General features: G+C 39.3%; 1 protein-coding gene across 17 annotated transcripts in view; it reads left to right on the top strand.

Moving 5' to 3' along the window:
- Window positions 1–22,075, top strand: part of ATP8B4 (ATPase phospholipid transporting 8B4 (putative)) — a 335,711-nt gene that overhangs the window by 251,003 nt on the left and 62,633 nt on the right. For 15 of the 17 annotated variants that reach the window (XR_015134453.1, XR_015134452.1, XR_015134455.1 and 12 more), the window contains 4 exons: window positions 2,131–2,319; window positions 12,811–12,926; window positions 17,136–17,300; window positions 18,255–18,366. Coding sequence is in view for 11 of the 17 variants with exons in the window: in XM_086320810.1 (XP_086176936.1) it covers window positions 2,131–2,319; window positions 12,811–12,926; window positions 17,136–17,300; window positions 18,255–18,366 (582 nt within the window). In the remaining 6 variants the exon portion in view is untranslated. The remainder of the gene's footprint in view (window positions 1–2,130; window positions 2,320–12,810; window positions 12,927–17,135; window positions 17,301–18,254; window positions 18,367–22,075) is intronic. The other 2 variants (XM_086320812.1, XM_086320813.1) reach the window with 1 other exon arrangement.

The raw sequence follows: 22,075 nt of genomic DNA, 5'->3' as shown, positions 1-22,075 counted from the left end.
TAGTCCACCATGTTTCCAGAAGTGGAAGTTACCATGTCATTTCATAATAGATGAAGTAATTGCTTCAATTTTTTTAAATTTCAAAAATTAATTTATGCCTATTGTAGCAAATGAAGCCATACAACATAAAGATTTATAAAGGCAAAGATAGTAATTTCTTCCATGAACTTTAATTCAATCTCTAGAGAAGTAACTCAGAGAAGCAATGGCAACCCACTCCAGTACTCTTGCCTGGAGAATCCCATGGACGGAGGAGCCTGGTAGGCTGCAGTCCATGGGGTAGCGAAGAGTTGGACACAACTGAGTGACTTCACTTTCACTTTTCACTTTCATGCATTGGAGAAGGAAATGGCAACCCACTCCAGTGTTCTTGCCTGGAGAATCCCAGGGACGGGGGAGCCTGGTGGGCTGCCGTCTATGGGGTCGCACAGAGTCAGACATGACTGAAGTGACTTAGCAGCAGCAGCAGCAGAGAGGTAACTAATATTAACATTTGGTGTACATGATTTCACACTTTCTACTTGCTTATACATATACGCACATATATATGGATAGATATGTAAGTAGTTTTTTTTTTAACAAAAAAAATTCTAGTACATAGATTAATATGCAACCAGTTTTCTTAACAATTTATCTTGGACATTATTATAAGTCAGTAAATATGGATCTAGCTCTGCCTAATTTTTTCTAATTTATTTTTACATACAAAGATACTTTTGTATAGAAGAGCTTACTTTATTCATGCTGGGTTTTAAGTGTATTTTTATTTTTTTCCCGCACTTCATTCTTTTCCTCTCTTCTCTCCTCTTACTCCCACTCCAGCACATACACAATATCAGGTACCAGTCATTAATATCTTGGTTTGATTCCTTATATTTCAAGGGATTTCTTTGATGTATTTTCATAAAAAGATCACTAGTAGCAGACTGAAGAGGAATTTGGGATGTCTGCATCATCACTCTGGTGTGTTATCTTGCAAAAGTCGCATAACATTTTCGTAAGTTTTACCAGTATAAAGTGGAAATACAGGCATACCTCATTTTGTTGTGCTTCACTTTATTCCACTTCACATATATTGTGTTTTCTACAAATTGAAGATTTGTGCCAACCCTGCATCGAGCAAGTTTATTGGCACCATTTTTCTAACAGCATTTGCTCACTTTGTGTCACTATGTGACATTTTTGTAATTCTTTTAATATTTCAAACTTTTTCACCTGATGGCTCAGCTGGTAAAGAATCTGCCCACAATGCAGGAAACCCAAGATCGATCCTCGAGTGGGGAAGATCCCCTGGAGAAAAAATGGCAACTCACTCCAGTATTCTTGCCTGGACAATCCCGTGAACAGAGAAACTTGGCAGGCTACAGTGCATGGGGTCACAAAGAGTCAGACATGACTAGTGACAAACACATGTATTTCTCATGGTGATCTGTGATCAGTGATTTTTTGATGTTACTATTGCCAAAATATTATGAATCACCTAAGACTCAGATTATTAACATTTTTTTTCACAATAAAGTATTTTTTAATTAAGTATGTATATTCTTATACATAATGCTATTGCACACATAACAGACAACAGTATAATGTAAATGTAATTTTTATATGCACTGAGGAACCAAAAAATTCATGTGAATCGCTTTATTGCAATATTTGCTTTTTTGCAGTGGTCTGGAACCAAATCTGCAATGTATCTGAGATATGCCTGTAATAATTTTAATAATCCCTCCCCTCAGTGCCATGAGGATTATGTGAGTTAATTTATATTAAGTGTTTTAGTTTGTGAAACTTTCTTGGCTGTTTCTAGTCACTGAAAATACAAAGGTACGGTCTCTGACCTAAGAAACTTTCCACATAGGAAGGAGGCAGGCTCAGGAATGAGTTTTTTCCTGTAAGCTGACAGGGCTCTTAATGCATGGTGTTATGTATGGTGTCCTGAAAGTTCCATAGGACTGGTGCCTGGTCAGCTGGTTAGTGAGTGGAAAAAGTCTAATTTCTAGAGCCGACACTTGGGGTGGGTCTTATAGAATGAGTTGAAATTGATGTTGGTTGTTCTGTGAATGTTACTATCATCATATTAATAATCTGTTTCTTTTTGTTATTTAATCCACTTGTTTCTTTTCCTTTTAGGACAGCTGATTTACCAAGTTCAGTCACCTGATGAAGGCGCTCTAGTGACTGCTGCAAAAAATTTGGGGTTCATCTTTAAGTCTCGGACCCCAGACACAATAACAATAGAAGAATTGGGAACACTAGTTACTTACCAATTGCTTGCCTTTTTGGATTTTAACAATTTCCGAAAAAGGATGTCTGTCATAGGTATGGTTGGTGGCTGAGAGTATTTTCGATCTTTTGATAATACTGTGGTTATATGGAAACTTCTCAAGGATGATGTCACTCTAGTTATGTGCTGAGAGTTGTGATATGTATTAACTTTTTGAACTTGTGTCATCCTCAGCTTAGCCTCAACTCGGTAGCAGTGAGTGGAACTAAAGAAACAAGTACCTGTTCTGTGTCCAGCACCATAACCTTACCCTTTCCCCCATTTTCCTCCTTCATCCCCAAGCTACGATTTTACTCAGTCTGTTTTCTGCTTCAGATTAAAATCGCTCTTGTTCCTTTTCAATGCTAAAGGTTCTACCTGTTCCCATCCATTGCCCTTCCTTACTCACTCCCTTCTCGCTTGCTTGTAACTTCACTTTCTTCTTCATCACTGACTTCTTTCTTCAGCCTGCAACTCTATGATCATCTTTGTTTCCTTAAAGATATTGTTCATATTCTGATCTCCACTGATTTTGCCACCCAATTTTTCTTCTTTCCATCACAACTTAATTTTTCAAGGTTAGTTTTTGATCCTCATCTTGGTTTCTCTTTTCAGTCTATAAGGGTCAGGCTTCTGCTTCTAATCTTCAAGACAGAATTCCTTCTCAGAAGTTTGACATCACCTCTTAACTACCCAGTGCAATGACATCCCCCCTCTTCCTTCTTTCCTCCCTTCCTCTCCCTCTCCCTCCTTCCCTCCTCCTTATCTGTTTACTATCCATCTGTTGATCTATCTATCCTCTATTATCATCTCTATCTCTTTAAACTTAGTGATATTTGATACTGTTAATCTGCTTCTCTTGACACTCTTCTTTTGGCCTCTTTGACCGCATTGGCTCCTGGGTCTCACCTTGTCCTGTGCTTGCTTTCTGAAGCTCCTTTTCAAGCTGACTGTTCTTCATCATACTCTTCAGTGTTGGTGTCCTTTTCTCTTCTGCGCTCTCCTTGTATAATCTTGACCACTCACATGGTGGCAGCTACTGCCTATATTTTGTGTCCTTCCCATATGGTTCTTCAGTTTCAGTCTCTCTCTGAGGCCTCTATACACATTTTCAGGCTTCTCTTGGATTCTGTCACTGGGTTATACTACAGTTATCTCAAATTTTGCGTGTCTAATATAGAACTTTGTCACAACTATGTTCTTATTAAAATTGTTATCTATCTTTTGCTATATGCCAGTGTGAGTGAACTGAACACTTTACAAAAATTTTATTAAAGTCTTGTAATAGTATGTCACCCCCAATCAGGAGATGGGACATTTAAAGCTCAAAGATTTTAAGTATCTTTCCCAGTACTGTCATGTATCTTGTTACAAAGCCAGTAAGATGCAGAGCAAATATTTGAATCCAGATTTGTCTGTCTCCAAAGTCTGGCCTCTTTATCCCTGTTGTAGGTCACATGCTTTTGATACCTCCGTCTACTTTGTGCCCCTACATTACTGGCTCTCAAACTTCAGCTTCCATCAAAACCGCCAGGAAGAATTATTAAAATGCAGATTTTATTTATTTATTTTTGCTTTTTTTAGCTTAGCAGTACTTTTAAGAACTGTTTCCTTATCCGTATATAAAAAAATATACTTGAAAAATTTTAAACTATGCAAATCTCCACTCTATGGATTAAGTCAAAATTTATTTTGTCCCTTGTAGTCGTAGTATAGCAGTAGTAGTGCTAGTTGCTCAGTCTCCCTGAAGGATACCCAGGTTTGATCCCTGGCTCAGGAATGTCCCCTGGATAAGAGAATGGCAACCCCCTACGGAATTCTTGCCTGGAAAATTCTGTGGACAGAGGAGCCTGGTGGGGTACAGTCCATGGGATCACAAAGAACTGGACATGACTGAATGACTAACACTTTCATTTTGTCCCTTTGCGGTGGCCATTTATGCTATCCTCAAACTTTTGCTTTTACACGTACTGAAATGAGTAGCCTTGTACATATTTCATTTTGTACATGTGCAGTTATTTCAGAATATTTATCAGAAATGAGATTGTTGGGTCATAGGATAAACATGTTTTTAATTTTGATGGTTATTGCCAAATTGCCAAAATGGTTATTACCATTGCAGGTATATCATTTTACAATCCCACCTCCATAGTAGGAACGCCTTTCCCCCTATATCCTCATCAACATCAAACTTCAGATTTTTGTCAGTTTTTAAATTGGCATGTAACAGTAGTTTTAGTTTGTACATTTTTATCACGGATGAGGTTGAGTTTATTTCCTATGCTTGAGATACATGTATATTTTCCTTCTGGACAGAGTTAGTACTCCTCACTCATTTTGCTATTGAACTGCTAGGTTTTTTTCTTCTATATTTACAGAAGTCCTTATATATTAGGGAGAGAAGCCCTTTGTGATGTAGCTTGCAGACATTTTTTTCCAGTTTGTTGTCTGACTTTGGATAGTATTTCTAGCTATACATATAGTGTTTTTTATGTGCCCTTGTTCTGCTTTTCTTTTAATATGATTGAATTATTTTAGGGCTTCTACAGTTTGAATCATAGTTAGGAAGCACCTGGTAATTTAGAAGATAGGTGAATATGTGATTTGGAAAGATAAGTATAAAGTAAAATGCAGATTTTAAATGCTGTTAAAGTGCAGCCCTAGAGTTTTTGATTCAACAGGTCTGGGGTGGGGCATAAAAGTTTGCACGTTGCACAAGCTCCCAGGTGTTCCTGATGCTGCTGCGTCACTGTTTGGACCACAGTTTGGGAGCCATTTCCTTAGACTAAGAGATCCTTCAGTTCAGTTCAGTTCAGTTGCTCAGTTGTGTCTGACTCTTTGCGACCCCATGAATTGCAGCACGCCAGGCCACCCTGTCCATCACCAGCTCCCGGAGTTCACTCAAACTCACGTCCATCGAGTCAGTGATGCCATCCAGCCATCTCATCCTCTGTCGTCCCCTTCTCCTCCTGCCCCCAATCCCTCCCAGCATCAGAGTCTTTTCCAATGAGTCAACTCTTTGCATGAGATGGCCAAAGTACTGGAGTTTCAGCTTTAGCATCATTCCTTCCAAAGAAATCCCAGGGCTGATCTCCTTCAGAATGGACTGGTTGAATCTCCTTGCAGTCCAAGGGACTCCCAAGTCTTTTCCAACACCAAAGTTCAGAAGCATCAATTCTTTGGCACTCAGCCTTCTTCATAGTCCAACTCTCACATCCATACATGACCACTGGAAAAACCATAGCTTTGACTAGACGGACCTTTGTTGGCAAAGTAATGTCTCTGCTTTTGAATATGCTATCTAGGTTGGACACAACTTTCCTTCCAAGGAGTAAGCATCTTTTAATTTCATGGCTACAGTCACCATCTGCAGTGATTTTGGAGCCCAAAAAATAAAGTCTGACACTATTTCCAGTGTTTCCCCATCTATTTGCCATGAAGTGATGGGACCGGATGCCATGATCTTCGTTTTCTGAATGTTGAGCTTTAAGCCAATTTTTTCACTCTCCACTTCACTTTCATCAAGAGGCTTTTTAGTTCCTCTTCACTTTCTGCCATAAGGGTGGTGTCATCTGCATATCTGAGGTTATTGATATTTCACCCGGCAATCTTGATTCCAGCTTGCGTTTCTTCCAGTCCAGCGTTTCTCATGATGTACTCTGCATATAAGTTAAATAAGCAGGGTGACAGTATACAGCCTTGACATACTCCTTTTCCTGTTTGGAACCAGTCTGTTGTTCCATGTCCAGTTCTAGCTGTTGCTTCCTGACCTGCATACAGATTTCTCAAGAGGTAGGTCAGGTGTCTGGTATTCCCATCTCTTTCAGAATTTCCCACAGTTTATTGTGATCCACACAGTCAAAGGCTTTGGCATAGTCAAGAAAGCAGAAATAGATGTTTTTCTGGAACTCTCTTGCTTTTTCGATGATCCAGCGGATGTTGGCAATTTGATCTCTGGTTCCTCTGCCTTTTCTAAAACCAGCTTGAACATCAGGAAGTTCACGGTTCACATATTGCAGATCCGTAGCTACTCTTTATTCTCCGCTGAGATACTCAGCATGCCTTGTGCACTTTCACACTGTTTGCATGGACTATTTCAATGTAGACCTCTCCTCTTTTCCTCTTCCTTTCTCAGAAAACTCCTAATCATCTGGTAATATTGATTCAGGTGTCACCCATTCTCTCGATTCTTTTCCTCCTTTCCAAATAACCACATTCTTCTTTGTTTCCCCTTGTTCGAAGCACTAGTGTGATACCAGTCCTGTGATACTCATGGCTTTCCCTGTTAAAGTCATGCTACCTGAAGGCAGGGACTGTGCTCTAAACTTCATAAACTACCCAGGGCCAAGCAAAGTGCTTAGCACATAGTACATTCTCTAGGAATATCCGTTAAATAACATTTAACCCAACATTTTACAACTTATGAATATCCTGATCAACATGTTAAATCAATTTTTACTCTGAAAAACGTGTGTGTATGTAACAGTAGGACTTTTGGTGTCTTACTACTGGAAACTAGCCCTGGGAGATTGCTCTCAGCAGGTAAAAACCAAACATCATCTGAGGGTGTTTATTTTTATTTTTCTGACAACAGGCTGTAGGCAGTCATTGTCAGTGTTACTAATGAGCACATATGCTGCTCTGGGTGTTGGCCTGATGTTGTATCAGCAGGGACTATCTTCTATTTACAGCTTCAGGGAAGTGTTATTGATGTTGGGTTGGCCCAAAACTGGCTTCTCTTTGCTCTGAGGGTGTTGACAAAACCTAAGATTGCTACACAGGGAAGCTTTTGGCTTTTCCCCAGCATCAGTCACTATTAAGGGAAATCACAGCCTAACCACAAACGTCACATGTTTGCCTTAATGGATCCCATATGAAGAAAGGTAGTGTTCCACCGCAGAATGCATGGAGGCTTGGGGCTTTATGTTTGTTCTGTTTTTTAATCAGTTCTGTTTGTTTTTTAATCAGGAGGAATTTGAAAGAGAAACTCCACTAGGGTAGACAAGTCTATGTTTGATAATAAGACCCAAAAAAAAAAAAAAAAAAAGCAGTGTCAGACTCATGATTGTCACGGGTTTGGTGGGGAAAACACCCCAACACGAAGTCTCAGACATTTGTTGCTATTTCTTCTCCTCCTCCTCCTAGGTCTGCTCCTTCTTCAGGCCTGTTTTAGATAATCATTCATTGAATCATGAATGTACAGTTTCAGTACCAGTGGTACTTTCATTCTGGGGCAAGAGCCCTGATTTATTCAGAGGTTTTTATTTATTCTAAATAAAAATAGATTTCTGTAAGTAATTTTGTCAGAAGGTATAAAAGATACAATATTTTAGCCACCTGATGCAAAGAACTGACTAAGTGGAAAAAGACCCTGATGCTGGGAAAGACTGAAGGCAGGAAGAGAAGGGGACAACAGAGGATGAGATGGTTGGATGGCATCACCAACTCAATGGACATGAGTTTAAGCAAATTCCGGGAGTTGGTGATGGACAGGGAAGGCTGGTGTGCTGCAGTCTTGGGGTCACAAAGAGTTGGATACAACTGAGAAACTGAACTGAACTGAAAAAATATGCTTCATAGATAAGTATATGGGTGCAATCTTGCAAAGTTGCTTCAGTTGTGTCCGACTCTGTGCGACCCAAAGGATCATAGCCTGTCAGGCTCCTCTGTCCATTGGATTCTCTAGGCATGAATACTGGAGTGGGTTGCCATGACCTCCTCCAGTAGATGATCTTCCCAACCCAGAGATCAAACCTGCCTCTGTTAGGTCACCTGCATTGGCAGGCAGGTTCTTGCCCACTAGCACCATCTAGGAAACCTTGAGAAGTGTACAGATCTCATTATATAGTTTTGGAAATATGTAAATAGTTATTTACATATTTACTAATTATGTAAATAAAAACAGATAAAATTCAAGGATAGTTATTAATAGGGCCAAGTGGCAGGTAATTATTAAAGAAGAATAAATTACAGTATCTCCTTGTAAAGCCCTTACAAGGTCTTTATATAAAGGTTATTCAACTCTAAACCTTTTAAGGATTATCAAAGTACAAATCACACTGAGATGTGACAGGCATTTCTAACCCAACTGAAATATGGCAAGTAGAATTATTCATCAACCTTCATGGTATAACTATTATATTTACTCTTACAGCAGAAACCTGGAACCATTTCTGAATATTTTTTTTCTTTATATCACAAAAGCATAGCTACTGCTTACAACATATTTTGCATAATTATAATTTAACTCAATCAAGCAAATATTTATTAAGTACCTACCATGTTCTAGGAACTTGAAGCTGAAGTAGAATATGAAACTGAAAACTACTTTATGGTTGCATCCAGGGGAAGATGGTGAAGCAGGGTAGGAAATAGGCTAAAAGGGGGCAGAGCTGCATGATTCCTGTTTTTGCCACATTAGGAGTCCAGTATTCATTGGAAGGGCTGATGCTGAAGCGCCAATACTTTGGCCACCTGATGCAAAGAGCTGACTCATTAGAAAAGACCATGATGCTGGGAAAGATTAAAGGCAGGAGGATAAGGGGATGACAGAGGATGAGACGGTTGAATGGCATCACCGACTCAATGGATATGAGTTTGAACAAACTCCAGGAGATAGTGATGGACAGGGAAGCCTGGCATGCTGCAGTCTATGGGGTCGCAAAGAGTCAGACACAACTGAGTGACTGAACAACAACAAAGGAGTCCAGACTTGATCTAAGGGCAAAAGGAGGCAATTACGGGATTCTACACAGTAGTGTGAAGATGATTCACCCTGTGTGTGATGGTTGTGTTATAGAAGGAAAACAGGAGGGAAAGAGGACTGGGATGAATAAAACCAATTAGGTTAATATGATAATCTAGGAAAGAGAGAAGGTGGCAGAGACCTCTTGGTTTCAATTGGATATGGGTGGTGAAGGGGGAGGAGATTTGAGTGATGACCAGATAACTGCTTTGGGAGACTGAGTAGACGGTGAAGCTGATATTTAAAACTGGAGATTAAAAAAAAAAAAAAAAAAAAAAAAATGGAGACATAGGAGGAATAACTAGTTATTGGTGATAGGTAATGTTTCCAGTTTGAGTTTAATGTGCTCAGGCACATTTAAGAGGAGATGTCCAGTTGGTAGTTAGATGTCCAGGCAGAAGGGAGAACTGGAAATGGATTTAGGCAGGAGATACACATTTAGAGCAACCATCCTATAGCTGAAGCCAGAAAGAGAATCTGACAGCCCAAAGAGCGTGTGAAGGATGGGATGAGAAGTCAATTTGGGGTAAATCTCTGAAGAACACCAATATTTAAAGGACAGGCAGTGGGAACAAATTCTATAATTAAAATCTGTGACCTTTGTCCAGACTGTTTATTTATCTCAATCATTTAAAACTTCTATGTTATTTTAAATTTATTTTAAAAAGCTAACTTCTGAAAGGACTGAGATTTTATTAGCCTAAAGATTTCCTAGCAGAACTGCCTTGAATGAAAAGGGATATAACACTAGCTGAGCTGCTAAAAGAAATGTTCAGTGAGTAAAATTAAGCAGGATTCCATGAAATTGGACTATGCAAACTCAAATTTAAAGGAGTTAATGCTGGGTTAAGAGAAGGCATCGGATATGGAAAAGCTTTACTAAATCAGGAAATTGTAGAGCTGGAATGATGTTAGAAGTTAGGTTGTTTAAATATCTCTTTTTCAGAATAGAAATTGAGATGGTGAGACAAAGAGATGGTAAGGAATTTGCACAATTCATAATCAGTTTGTGATTTCCCTTGAACAGGGATTCTCAATGAGTGGTCTGGGGAACCCTAGGAAAACTTGAAAGATTTTCAGAGGATTCATAAGGACAAAAGTATTTTTATAACATTGCTAATGTTATTTATCTGTCAGTTTTTTTCTCATGAGTATGTCACAGAGGTTTACAAAAGCCACATGACATGTGATATCACAACAGATTGAATATAGAAAGCAGATATGAGAATACAACCATCTTCTATTAAACAAGATATTAAAGAGATCTATAATCATATAGAACATTTGCCACTCCCCAAACTATTTTGTTTTGGAAAAAGTGTCATTTATGTAAATATGTAATGTTTATTGTTATTTATATAATACTTATATTTTGATTAATATTATTAGTGTCATGACTACTAATATAATAACATTTCTCAGTTTTAATTTCTAGTGTGGTAAATATTGATAGATAGGACCCACCTGTAGTCCTCATGAAGTTTTAAGAGTGTAAAGGGGTTCTGAGACCAAGAAGTTTGAGAATCAATATCCTACTTTGGACTTTAAAAAATGAACCGTCATAGAGAAGTTTTACTAGCAAGTGGAGGATATACACACTTTGACTTTATAGCTCTGGTAACAGAAGGAAGAAAATGTGGGAGAAATTAAATTGAATTGCTATATAAGAGAAAAAAGAGAAAGCCTTTCCTAGGAGTAAATGTTTTCCTCCCACTTGATTGAATAGATATAAATTGCATTTTTTTCCTCTCATTTTCCCCACTGTGGACATTAGAGCCGAGTACAAGAAAAATTGCATAAGTTCTAGAAACTATGAAAGTTGACCATGTGTCTTAGAAGAGAAGACAACTCATAGATAAATCCCAATACAAAAAAGTTTCTAGGGTGCATTAGGTTTATTCAAGCTAGGAGGAAATTGGATTAGATCAAGTGTTGACTAAGGGTCATTAAAAATTAGAGGAAACAACCTCAGTGTTCATCAGCAAGTGAATGAGTAAAGAAGATGTGGTATACATATACAATGGAATACTGCTCAGCCATAAAAAGGAATTAAATTTTGTCATTTGCAACAACATAGGTGCACTTGGAGGGCATTATGTTAAATGAAATGTTAGACATAGAAAGACAAATACTGTATAATATCTTTCAAATGTGGAATCTAAAAAATACAACAAATTAGTGGCTACAACTAAAAAGCAGATTCACAGATATAGAGAATAAACTAGTGGTTACCAGTGGGGAGAGGAAAGGGACCAGGGAAATTTTAAGGATAGGGCATTAAGAGATACAAACTATTATGTATAATATAACCCACTAGGATATATTGTACAGCACAGGGAACATAGCCAATACTGTAGAATAACTTCTACAATATTGTGAATAACTTCTGAGCTTCCCCCCTGGCTTAGTGGTAAAGAATCTATGTGCAATGCAGGAGCTACAGGAGATACAGGTTTGATTCCTGGGTGGGGAAGATCCTCTGGAGGAGGGCATGGCAACCCACTGCAGTATTCTTGCCTGGAGAATCTCATGGACAGGGGAGTCTGGTGGGCTACAGCTCATGGGGTCACAAAGAGTTAGCCAGGACTGAAGCGACTTAGCATGAGTAACTATAAATGGAGTGTAGCCTTTAAAAATGGTGAATCACTGTATTGTACACCTGTAACTTATATAATGTTGTACATCAACTATATTTCAATTAAAAAAAGTTATGGGGAAAAGTAATTTATTGTACTGTGGTATTTATTATATTCCTTTAAATCAAGCTCTGAACTTCATATCCTCTTAAACTAATAGTAGTCAATATTTATGTCCATCTGTTATCAGGCACTCTATTTTTAGAGAAAAGGTACAACTGAGTAGAAAGCATATAATAATCTTAGACTTGATGAAGCTTGTGAGGGTCACTGTTCAAACTATGAAGCTGTGACATGAGCAGTTGTCCTAAATTGTATCTGACCTTTAGATGTAGTAGGGGAGAAATACATTTCTATATCATTCATCTGTTTAATAAATAATTAGGTGCCTGATATGTGCCAAGATGTAAAACCAAGCCTACAAATGTAGGTCAAGTATTCTGTGGCTTAAAGGAAGATTTGTCTGACAGCAACATGTGTGACACCCAGGGGAGGAGTTGAGGATTGTAAATGAGGGATTGGAGCCTCATCAAGGCTATCTTTCCCAAACGTGGGGAGAGCAGGTTAAAACACAGCCCTACTAACACAGACTTTTAGTGGGAAGAAGATAGAAACTTCAGTTTTGAAAGCCCCCTGAGAAGTCTGCTTGTAGCTAGGATTATGACCCAAGAGTAAAAGAGCTTTTCTAAGGAGTAAGGGTACTGAGGAAATATATCAGCAAGGGCTGAGAAAAATCCATAAACCCTGACTTTGAATGACTTGAATTCCATATGGTGATCATTTGGCATAATGCTGATAGCTGATTCCTATAGTCAGTCTTGAATTTCACATCAGGAGACAGGCAAACAAAGCTTTCAGTTCTGCTCAATACAGAAGGCTTAAATTTAAATGTATCAGCCCTTCAGAAATAGTAAGCAAGGAAAATAGGAAGGTTGTATACATCAGAACAAAAATACTTGTTCCTGTAGATGGAATATTTCTAAGTTAACAAAACAGGAGTAAAGTCAGGTGACTTAGGTAATGACCTTTTAACCAAAGGCACTGAGTATTTTATGACTGCCTAAAGCCTGATGCTCATTTCCAAATTGCCTGGCTGGAGGCCAAGGAGAGTCTAATTTTGATGGATTTCATTGATTATTGTCTACTTTCCCAACTTTTTTTTTCAGTTCGAAACCCAGAAGGACAGATAAAGCTTTATTCCAAAGGAGCAGACACTATTCTGTTTGAAAGACTTCATCCATCTAATGAAGACCTTCTGACTTTGACTTCAGACCATCTCAGTGTAAGTGCCCCTGCGGTAAGGTTAGCACAGTGGCCCTTTGGCAGCTTCCTGTGGTTAGGTCTTCTTTTTAAAATATCAGCTAAGTGATCTGATTTCTGAAATAGAAAGTGTGTGGAGAATGGCTCCACAGGAAACTGTGCCAGTGAACATTTAGAAACTGGCACATGGACCCACCCCCTGCCTTGTTGAGCATCAGGTCAGTCACTCCAAGGTGGATGAACCCACAGCTGATGAGAAATAGCCACTGAGTATGGGCTCCTGAACTCTGGTCAGGGGATGACTCAGGACACCAAGGGAAACCTGCTCTGACTTCCTTACAGCTGGGGGCTGTTCCACCTGGATGACTGGACTGGTTTTAGTGAAGAGGAACTGGAGAATTGCTTTCCCTTGGGTTCTGATGTGTCTGGTACTAATCTATCTGGTACTCTTAGGGTTACTCCCCTCCACCCAGAGGATAGTTTAGGGTCATGTTTATATAGTGAGAGGAAAATAATCTTTGTAGCCAACTTTCTCCTTTAAGGGTCTTTTTATTCAGGTCATATATCATGATGAGTCACTAATGTTCCCTGGGTTGAAGTTAGCAAATGCATACAGCCTGAGACTATGCAAAGTTTCTTTCTAGAAGCTTCCTAAAGGGAGCAGGGATGATATTTGGCATACGTTTTTCTTTTTGCAAAAGAGTAAGAGTCTAAGAATAAATATAAATGTTATCTGATTTAAAAACTTGAGATTTCAAGGGTCATTCTAGCATTTGTTTGAGGTTCTGTTAAACACAATATGAAATTTAAGGGCAACTGCTCAGAACTCTTATTTCCTCCTTGGTTTCTCTCCTTTAAAAAGCAATTGAGGGTTCATTTTCTTTGCCAAGCCCTATATTTAATATAAAAAAAAATTTCCCTGAATCTTTAAAAAACAAACAAACAAATAAAAATCTCTGCCTGACTTTAAGTTTAAAGAATGATTGTTTGGTAATATTGGTTACAAACACAGCTATTGTTTTTGTCTTCCTAATAGAGCATTCTTGATTTTCTTTTAATCTCTTCCAGAAGGCCATCATGGTCCTTTAAAAAAAATTTTTTTTTTATGAAAACAACACTGGAATCATAAGCATTTGATTTTGCCATTGCTCAAACACCAAGGCCCTGGATTTTCATACTAAAGTATGGGAAACCTAATTTGATCTTTCTACATTTCTATGAGTATCAATTTGACTTGCCTTTGCTTCTTTCAGTTTATTCATTTTGACTTCTAAATTCTGAGGTTTTAAATTTATATTTAGGTATTAGTTTTTGAATGATTTAATGATAGGAAATGATCATGCTAATCCTAAATGTTGATTTAGGATTCAACTTGTTTCATGCACTAATTAAATAACTTAAATCATCTGTTCCCTTTTGTAGTATCATCTTAGAGTTGATTCACTGCTGTGCAGAACAGAGAGAAAAGCACTAGTAATGCCCAGGGGCGTTGCAAGTTAAACTCAAAGAAGAGTTTGTGGGAATTAAGAGGACAAAAGATCATTATAAGGCAGTAACTAGATTTTCAGATCAGTTGGGGACCCGGTGGTGGTTTTGGAAGGGAGGGCTTGTACAGTGTGATTGCAACATCTAGAGTGCTACCAACTGTCTACGAGATAAGTTTGGATAATTTTTCTCATACTCTCTCTGGGCTAAACCACATCACCACAGTGGGCACTGATTTTCCATTTTCCTAATTAGGGTGTGTCAAAGTTTAATTTGTGTCTGATTGCCAATCTGTGTCTGTCCCATAAGCCAGAATATAACAGAGAAGATATGCTTCATGGGGGTGCCCAAAGGAGCAGAAATGGCTATAAAAATGCTTCCAGTATAGAAGGCCATAAAGTGGCCACTAGAGGCCTGTGCAAAGTGGGAGGTTTTTAGCATTTAATGGCACCGCACTCCAGTACTCTTGCCTGGAAAATCCCATGGATGGAGGAGCCTGGTAGGCTGCAGTCCATGGGGTTGCTAAAAGTCAGACACAATTGAGCGACTTCACTTTCACTTTTCACTTTCCTGCATTGGAGAAGGAAATGGCAACCCACTCCAGTGTTCTTGCCTGGAGAATCCCAGGGACAGGGGAGCCTGGTGGGCTGGCGTCTATGGGGTCGCGCAGAGTCGGACACCACTGAAGTGACTTAGCATAGCATAGCATAAGCATTCAACATATGTTTCTAGCTACTGTGACTGTCTGAAACACTTAGCAACTACCAGTCTCCTATGTTTAGTGAATTATTTGCATATTAGAAGGATGTAGCACTCAAGGTATTATTTCAGACTCTCAGTTGACTGAGACACTAAAGAAGGAGTATCATCCTCTGATAAACTTGACCTGTTATTAAATACTAACTCTATAGAAGATAGTTTATTAAAAAAATTATTTTTTTAAATTTTATTTTATTTTTAAACTTTACAATATTGTATTAGTTTTGCCAAATATCGAAATAAATCCGCCACAGGTATACCTGTGTTCCCCATCCTGAACCCTCCTCCCTCCTCCCTCCCCATACCCTCCCTCTGGGTCGTCCCAGTGCACCAGCCCCGAGCATTCAGCATCGTGCATTGAACCTGGACTGGCGACTTGTTTCATACATGATATTATACATGTTTCAATGCCATTCTCACAAATCTCCCCACCCTCTCCCTCTCCCACAGAGTCCATAAGACTGATATATACATCTGTGTCTCTTTTGCTGTCTCGTACACCGGGTTATTGTTACCATCTTTCTAAATTCCATATATATGCGTTAGTATACTGTATTGGTGTTTTTCTTTCTGGCTTACTTCACTCTGTATAATAGGTTCCAGTTTCATCCATCTCATTAGAACTGATTCAAATGTATTCTTTTTAATGGCTGAGTAATACTCCATTGTGTATATGTACCACAGCTTTCTTAGCCATTCATCTGCTGATGGACATCTAGGTTGCTTCCATGTCCTGGCTATTATAAACAGTGCTGCGATGAACACTGGGGTACACGTGTCTCTTTCCCTTCTGGTTTCCTCAGTGTGTATGCCCAGCAGTGGGATTGCTGGATCATAAGGCAGTTCTATTTCCAGTTTTTTAAGGAATCTCCACACTGTTCTCCATAGTGGCTGTACTAGTTTGAAAAAAAATTATTTTTTAAAAGTAACTGGGCTTGATGACCTCTTTAAAATTTCAAGCAATTTTATTTTTAAAATTAGACTTTACTACAGCAAAAAAAATATTATAAAGGTTTTAGGATGAAAAGTAAAAGTCAGCTTCAACTTCTAATGGATTTGAGCAAATTCTGGGAGATAGTGGAGGACAGAGGAGCCTGGAATGCTGCAGTCCACAGGATCATAGAGTTGGACACAACTTAATGACGAACAACAACCACCACCACTTCTAGTACTAGTTCCCAGGAGTGAAAATTTGTATTAACTTTCCTACCTTTCTCACTTTTCCTCTAGAGTTATTATTATAACGTTAATTAATATCCTTGAATTTCTATTGCATGACATTTATTTATTCATCTTTATTGAATACATTTACTTTATTATTATAAATCTTGAAACATAAACACAAGTAGGAGGGAGTTAGTTTTAGACATCGCTGTATTATTAGGGGAAAGCATGGATGGAGGAGCCTGGTGGGCTGCAGTCCGTGGGGTCACACAGAGTCGGACACGACTGAAGCGACTTAGCAGCAGCAGCAGCATGACTTTGGTGAGATGTCCTGTTGCAGCCCCTTGTGAGAGCCCCCTTCCTTTGATTTGAGAGCCATGGCTCCTCTGAAGGTCCTTTCTTCTCCCGTGAAAACTGAGGGCCATGGCCCCAAAACAGGCTGAGTCCCTCTCATCACTAGCAGTGCTTCCTTCAGGCAGAATGTAGGTGAGAAAACAACGTGTCACTTCGAATGGTTACCTCAAGTCACGCGCACCATTAATCACCTCTCAAAGAGGACCCTTTAGTGGGTGTTTCAGCAGTCTTAAGGGGGAATGCTAGGTCCTTTGAATGTCTCAGTCCCATTGGAATAAAATACAAAATAAAAATATCATCTCCCATTTCCAAGGGGACTAAAAAGTTGGAGAGTTGGAGTCAAGAGGACTAAGTTGTGCTCTTGGGCTAAATGAATTTGAGTGCATAACTTCTTACTCATCACTTTTGTTGTTTTATTGTTGTGATTATTGTTTTGGGATGGTTCCAAGGTCTCTGTCTGTCCTGGCAGGAATTTGCAGGAGAAGGCCTTCGAACCTTGGCCATTGCATACAGAGATCTGGATGACAAGTACTTCAGGGAGTGGCATAAGATGCTTGAAGATGCAAATACCTCCACAGATGAGAGGGATGAACGGATAGCAGGGCTGTATGAAGAAATTGAAAAGGATTTGATGGTATGCATTTAGAAGCATGATGGTTTGTGTTTACACAAGGGATAGTATGTGTTTAGAGATCTAGCAAGGGAATAATCCACTGGCTAAATCATCTTGCACACAGCAGATGTTACTCTTTCAAACTTTGAATCATGCTTTATACGTTGGCTTTGAGCTTGCCATATGTGGCCAGAGGATTATTTCAATTAGCAGTAGCTTATGCCATTGGAAGTCCCCCAAGATAGTAGACTCCCTATTCTTTGTCAGCCTCTGGTATATCATGTTTTGTTTGATGTTGTGTTTTTTCTTCCTCCATGCTGTATGACCCACCTTTTTAGAACAGGGAAACTTGCTGTGAAGAGTGGGGATCCAGCTCTAAACCAACCTAGAGCCATGAGATGCTGGTATCTGTACTGTCCAGAGTGTGATTTATTCTAGAAACCACTCTTCCCTAGGGCCCCAGTGGCTAGACTGTTTAGCTGTTGTGATGTACTAGGGATCACACCTTGATCATCTTTGGATAAAATATTGCATAAGAACCTTCACTTTTTAGTTCATGACATCTGATGGTTTGTTCATTGAAGAGAATGGTTCTACTTTTTATTTTGAGGTCCTGACTCTGAGATGAGGCATTTCCTTTGAGACAGCTGGGGGATTCTTGAGGCTCTATAAGCCCAAATGGCTTCTGATCATTTATGCTAATGTTTTATCTGAGCATATCATATCCCTCATGTAAATTCTAACTTCCAGGATCTATGCACTAATTGGTATGCCCACCGGTTGCCTGGATTAAGGAACTTCCTTCTGGGGGTTTTCCCAGCCCACCTCTGTACATAAAGGATGCTTGCTATATCAACACATCCTAATTTCCATCTTTATGTACTTTGACCTCTAAACTCTGTGATTAAAAGCCATAGATGTTATGGGTATTATATGCATGCATTAACGTAAGATATTCTCTATTTTTCACTGAAGCTACTAGGTGCCACTGCTGTAGAAGACAAGTTACAAGATGGTGTGATTGAAACAGTTACGAGCTTATCACTAGCCAATATTAAGATCTGGGTCCTAACAGGAGACAAACAAGGTAATTTGAAAATAGATGATGATGTTTTGAAAAGAGGAAGATCGTTTTTGTGGTAAAATTTTAATGAACCAGGAAGCTTAATTAATAAGACATTTGCCCAGTACTCCACTTAGGAAAGAGTTTCAAATACAAAGAGGAAAGCGAATATATAACAAAAATTTACTATCAAATTAACCATACTTATTGTCAAATTCAGACTGAAATTGAAGAAAGTGGAGAAAACCACTAGACCATTCAGGTATGACCTAAATCAAATCCCTTAGGACTATAGAGTGGAAGTGAGAAATAGATTTAAGGGACTAGATCTGATAGACAGAGTGCCTGATGAACTATGGATGGAGGTTCGTGACATTGTCCAGGAGACAGGAATCAAGACCATCCCCAAGAAAAAGAAATGCAAAAAAAGCAAAATGGCTGTCTGAGGAGGCCTTACAAATACCTATGAAAAGAAGGGAAGTGAAAAGCAAAGGGGAAAGGAAAGATATACCCATTTGAATTCAGAGTTCCAAAGAATAGCAAGGAGAGATAAGAAAGCCTTCCTCAGCCATCAGTGCAAAGAAATAGAGGAAAACAATAGAATGGGAATGACTAGAGATCTCTTCAAGAAAATTAGAGATAGCAAGGGAAGATTTCATGCAAAGATGAGCTCTATAAAGGACAGAAATAGTAGGGACCTAACAGAAGCAGAAGATATTAAGAAGAGGTGGCAAGAATACACAGAAGAACTGTACAAAAAAGATCTTCATGACCCAGATAATCATGATGGTGTGATCACTCACCTAGAGCCAGACATCCTGGAATGTGAAGTCAAGTGGGTCTTAGGAAGCATCACTATGAACAAAGCTAGTGGAGGTGATGGAACTCCAGTTGAGCTATTTCAAATCCTGAAAGATGATGCTGTGAAAGTGCTGCACTCAATATGACAGCAAATTTGGAAAACTCAGCAGTGGCCACAGGACTGGAAAAGGTCAGTTTTCATTCCAGTCCCAAAGAAAGGCAATGCCAAAGAATGCTCAAACTACTGCATAACTGCACTCACTCACACGCTAGTAAAGTAATGCTCAAAATTCTCCAAGTCAGGCTCCAACAGTTCATGAACTGTGAACTTCCACATGTTCAAGCTGGTTGTAGAAAAGGCAGAGGAACCAGAGATCAAATTGCCACCATCCACTGGATCATTGAAAAAGCAAGAGAGTTCCAGAAAAACATCTACTTCTGTTTCAATGACTATGCCAAAGCCTTTGACTGTGTGGATCACAATAAACTGTGGGAAATTCTGAAAGAGATGGGAATACCAAACCACCTGACCTGCCTCTTGAGAAACCTGTATGCAGGTCAGGAAGCAACAGTTAGAACTGGACATGGAACAACAGACTGGTTCCAAATAGGAAAAGGAGTATGTCAAGGCTGTATATTGTCACCCTGCTTATTTAACTTATATGCAGACTACATCAAGAGAAATGCTGGGCTGGAGGAAGCACAAGCTGGAATCAAGATTGCTGGGAGAAATATCAATAACCTCAGATATGCAGATGATACTACCCTTATGGCAGAAAGTGAAGAAGTACTAAAGAGCCTCTTGATGAAAATGAAAGAGGAGAGTGAAAAAGTTGGCTTAAAGCTCACAAACTAAGATAATGGCATCTGGTCCCATCACATCATGGCAAATAGATGGGGAAACAGTGGAAACAGTGGCTGACTTTATTTTTCTGGGCTCCAAATCACTGCAGATGGTGACTGCAGCCACTAAAGTAAAAGACGCTTACTCCTTGGAAGGAAGGTTATGACCCACCTAGACAGCATATTAAAAAGCAGACATTACTTTGCCAACAAAGGTCCGTCTAGTCAAGAATATGGTTTTTCCAGTGGTCATGTATGGATGTGAGAGTTAGACTATAAAGAAAGCTGAGTGCCAAAGAATTGATGATTTTGAACTATGTGTTGGAGAAGACTCTTGAGAGTCCCTTGGACTCCAAGGAGATCCAACCAGTCCATCCTAAAGGAGATCAGTCTTGGGTGTTCATTGGAAGGACTGATGTTGAAGCTGAAACTCCAGTACTTTGGCCACTTGATGTGAAGAGCTGACTCATTTGAAAAGACCCTGATGCTGGGAAAGATTGAGGGCAGGAGGAGAAGGGGACGACAGAGGATGAGATGGTTGGATGGCATCACCGACTCAATGGACATGGGTTTGAGTGGACTCTGGGAGTTGGTGATGGACAGGGAGGCCTGGCATGCTGCGGTTCATGGGGTTGCAAAGAGTCAGACACAATTGAGTGACTGAACTGAACCAAATATCTTCTGTAGTACACCGTGGAGTCAGTTGAGTTTCAGTTCAAATACTTCTTAAAAATAATAGTTATACTCATAGGCATAAATGGTATTAAAATGTTTAACTGTTGGTTTGTATGTGCACTGATGTCAGTTTAGAACACAGAGTGGCAGAGCTCTGGAGCAGGACATTGGAGACTTCAGCATTACTTCTTTAGTTTCTTCTTGGTAGGGAGGTTTGGGAATCTTCGAGGAGGGGTAGGCTTTGGAGAGACTTAAGGAAGCAGCTTTTTATCAACTGGTATGAAAATATTTTGGTATTTTAACAGCCACCACAACTGTACAAGTGTAACTTGCCTGAATTCCAAGATTGCCCATGCAGTTGGACACGAAGAGCTGACCCACTTTCAGGCATAACAAAACTCCAAGTCATCAGAGAAAGAGTCATTAGGTTCAGAATACCATCTTTCCTAGGAAAGAAAAGGGGATCAATTTAGTTTGGGTCTATTGCTAGCAGTAATGGTTAAAACAAGCATGATTTTCTGCTTGGCCATCAGTAGACCAGAAATATTCAGTTAACTGGCATACATATTTTTAAGATTCTATTGACATGTTAGTTACTTTTTAGAACATTGGAGGATTTGCAGACCTGATAAATCAGTTCTCTATATGTTTACTCAAATCACTGACTACAAAATGTAAAACACAGAGACTTGAGCTCTGTGCTGGGTTGTTAGAGACTTCACTTGATCAGTGTGTACAGCCATTCAATTAGTTATGAATACTTATAAGTTTACTGCTGCTGCTGCTGCTAAGTCGCTTCAGTTGTGTCCGACTCTGTGCGACCCCATAGGTGGCAGCGCATCAGTCTCCCCCCATCCCTGGGATTCTCCAGGCAAGAACACTGGAGTGGGTTGCCATTTCCTTCTCCAATGTGTGAAAGTGAAAAGTGAAAGTGAAGTCGCTCGGTCGTGTCTGACTCTTAGTGACCCCATGGACTGCAGCCTACCAGGCTCCTCCGTCCATGGGATTTTCCAGGCAAGAGTACTGGAGTGGGTTGCCATTGCCTTCTCCTATAAGTTTACTACTTAGCTTTAATTTCTGTGGTTTCTACAAAGGATATGCTGAAGTTTTATCAGTTGTCTTCCTTGACTTAGGACAAATCTAATGACTCCATAGAATTCACAAGAGTCTAACAACTAATAAAATTAAAATTGAATGATTGTATTGAAGATGGAAGGGGTACTTACCTATCCTAGGCTCTACTTATACAAAATTAGAGGTAGGATTGGCCAATATCGTGTAATACTCTAGTTATCTAGTAGCAGCAGTCCTGGTTTGTTTTTGAGGTGATATTCGAATTCCAAATTTCTATTCACTTAATGGAAATATGGTAATGTTGCATGTGGGAGAATTTAAAAAACTTAAAATCATTTTT

The sequence above is a fragment of the Bos grunniens genome, chromosome 10 (genome assembly GCF_055505025.1).
Source record: "Bos grunniens cultivar Pamir isolate PY7600 chromosome 10, Bosgru_T2T1.0, whole genome shotgun sequence".
Classification (NCBI taxonomy): Eukaryota; Metazoa; Chordata; class Mammalia; order Artiodactyla; family Bovidae; genus Bos; species Bos grunniens.
This window is presented reverse-complemented; position numbering and strand designations above follow the sequence as displayed.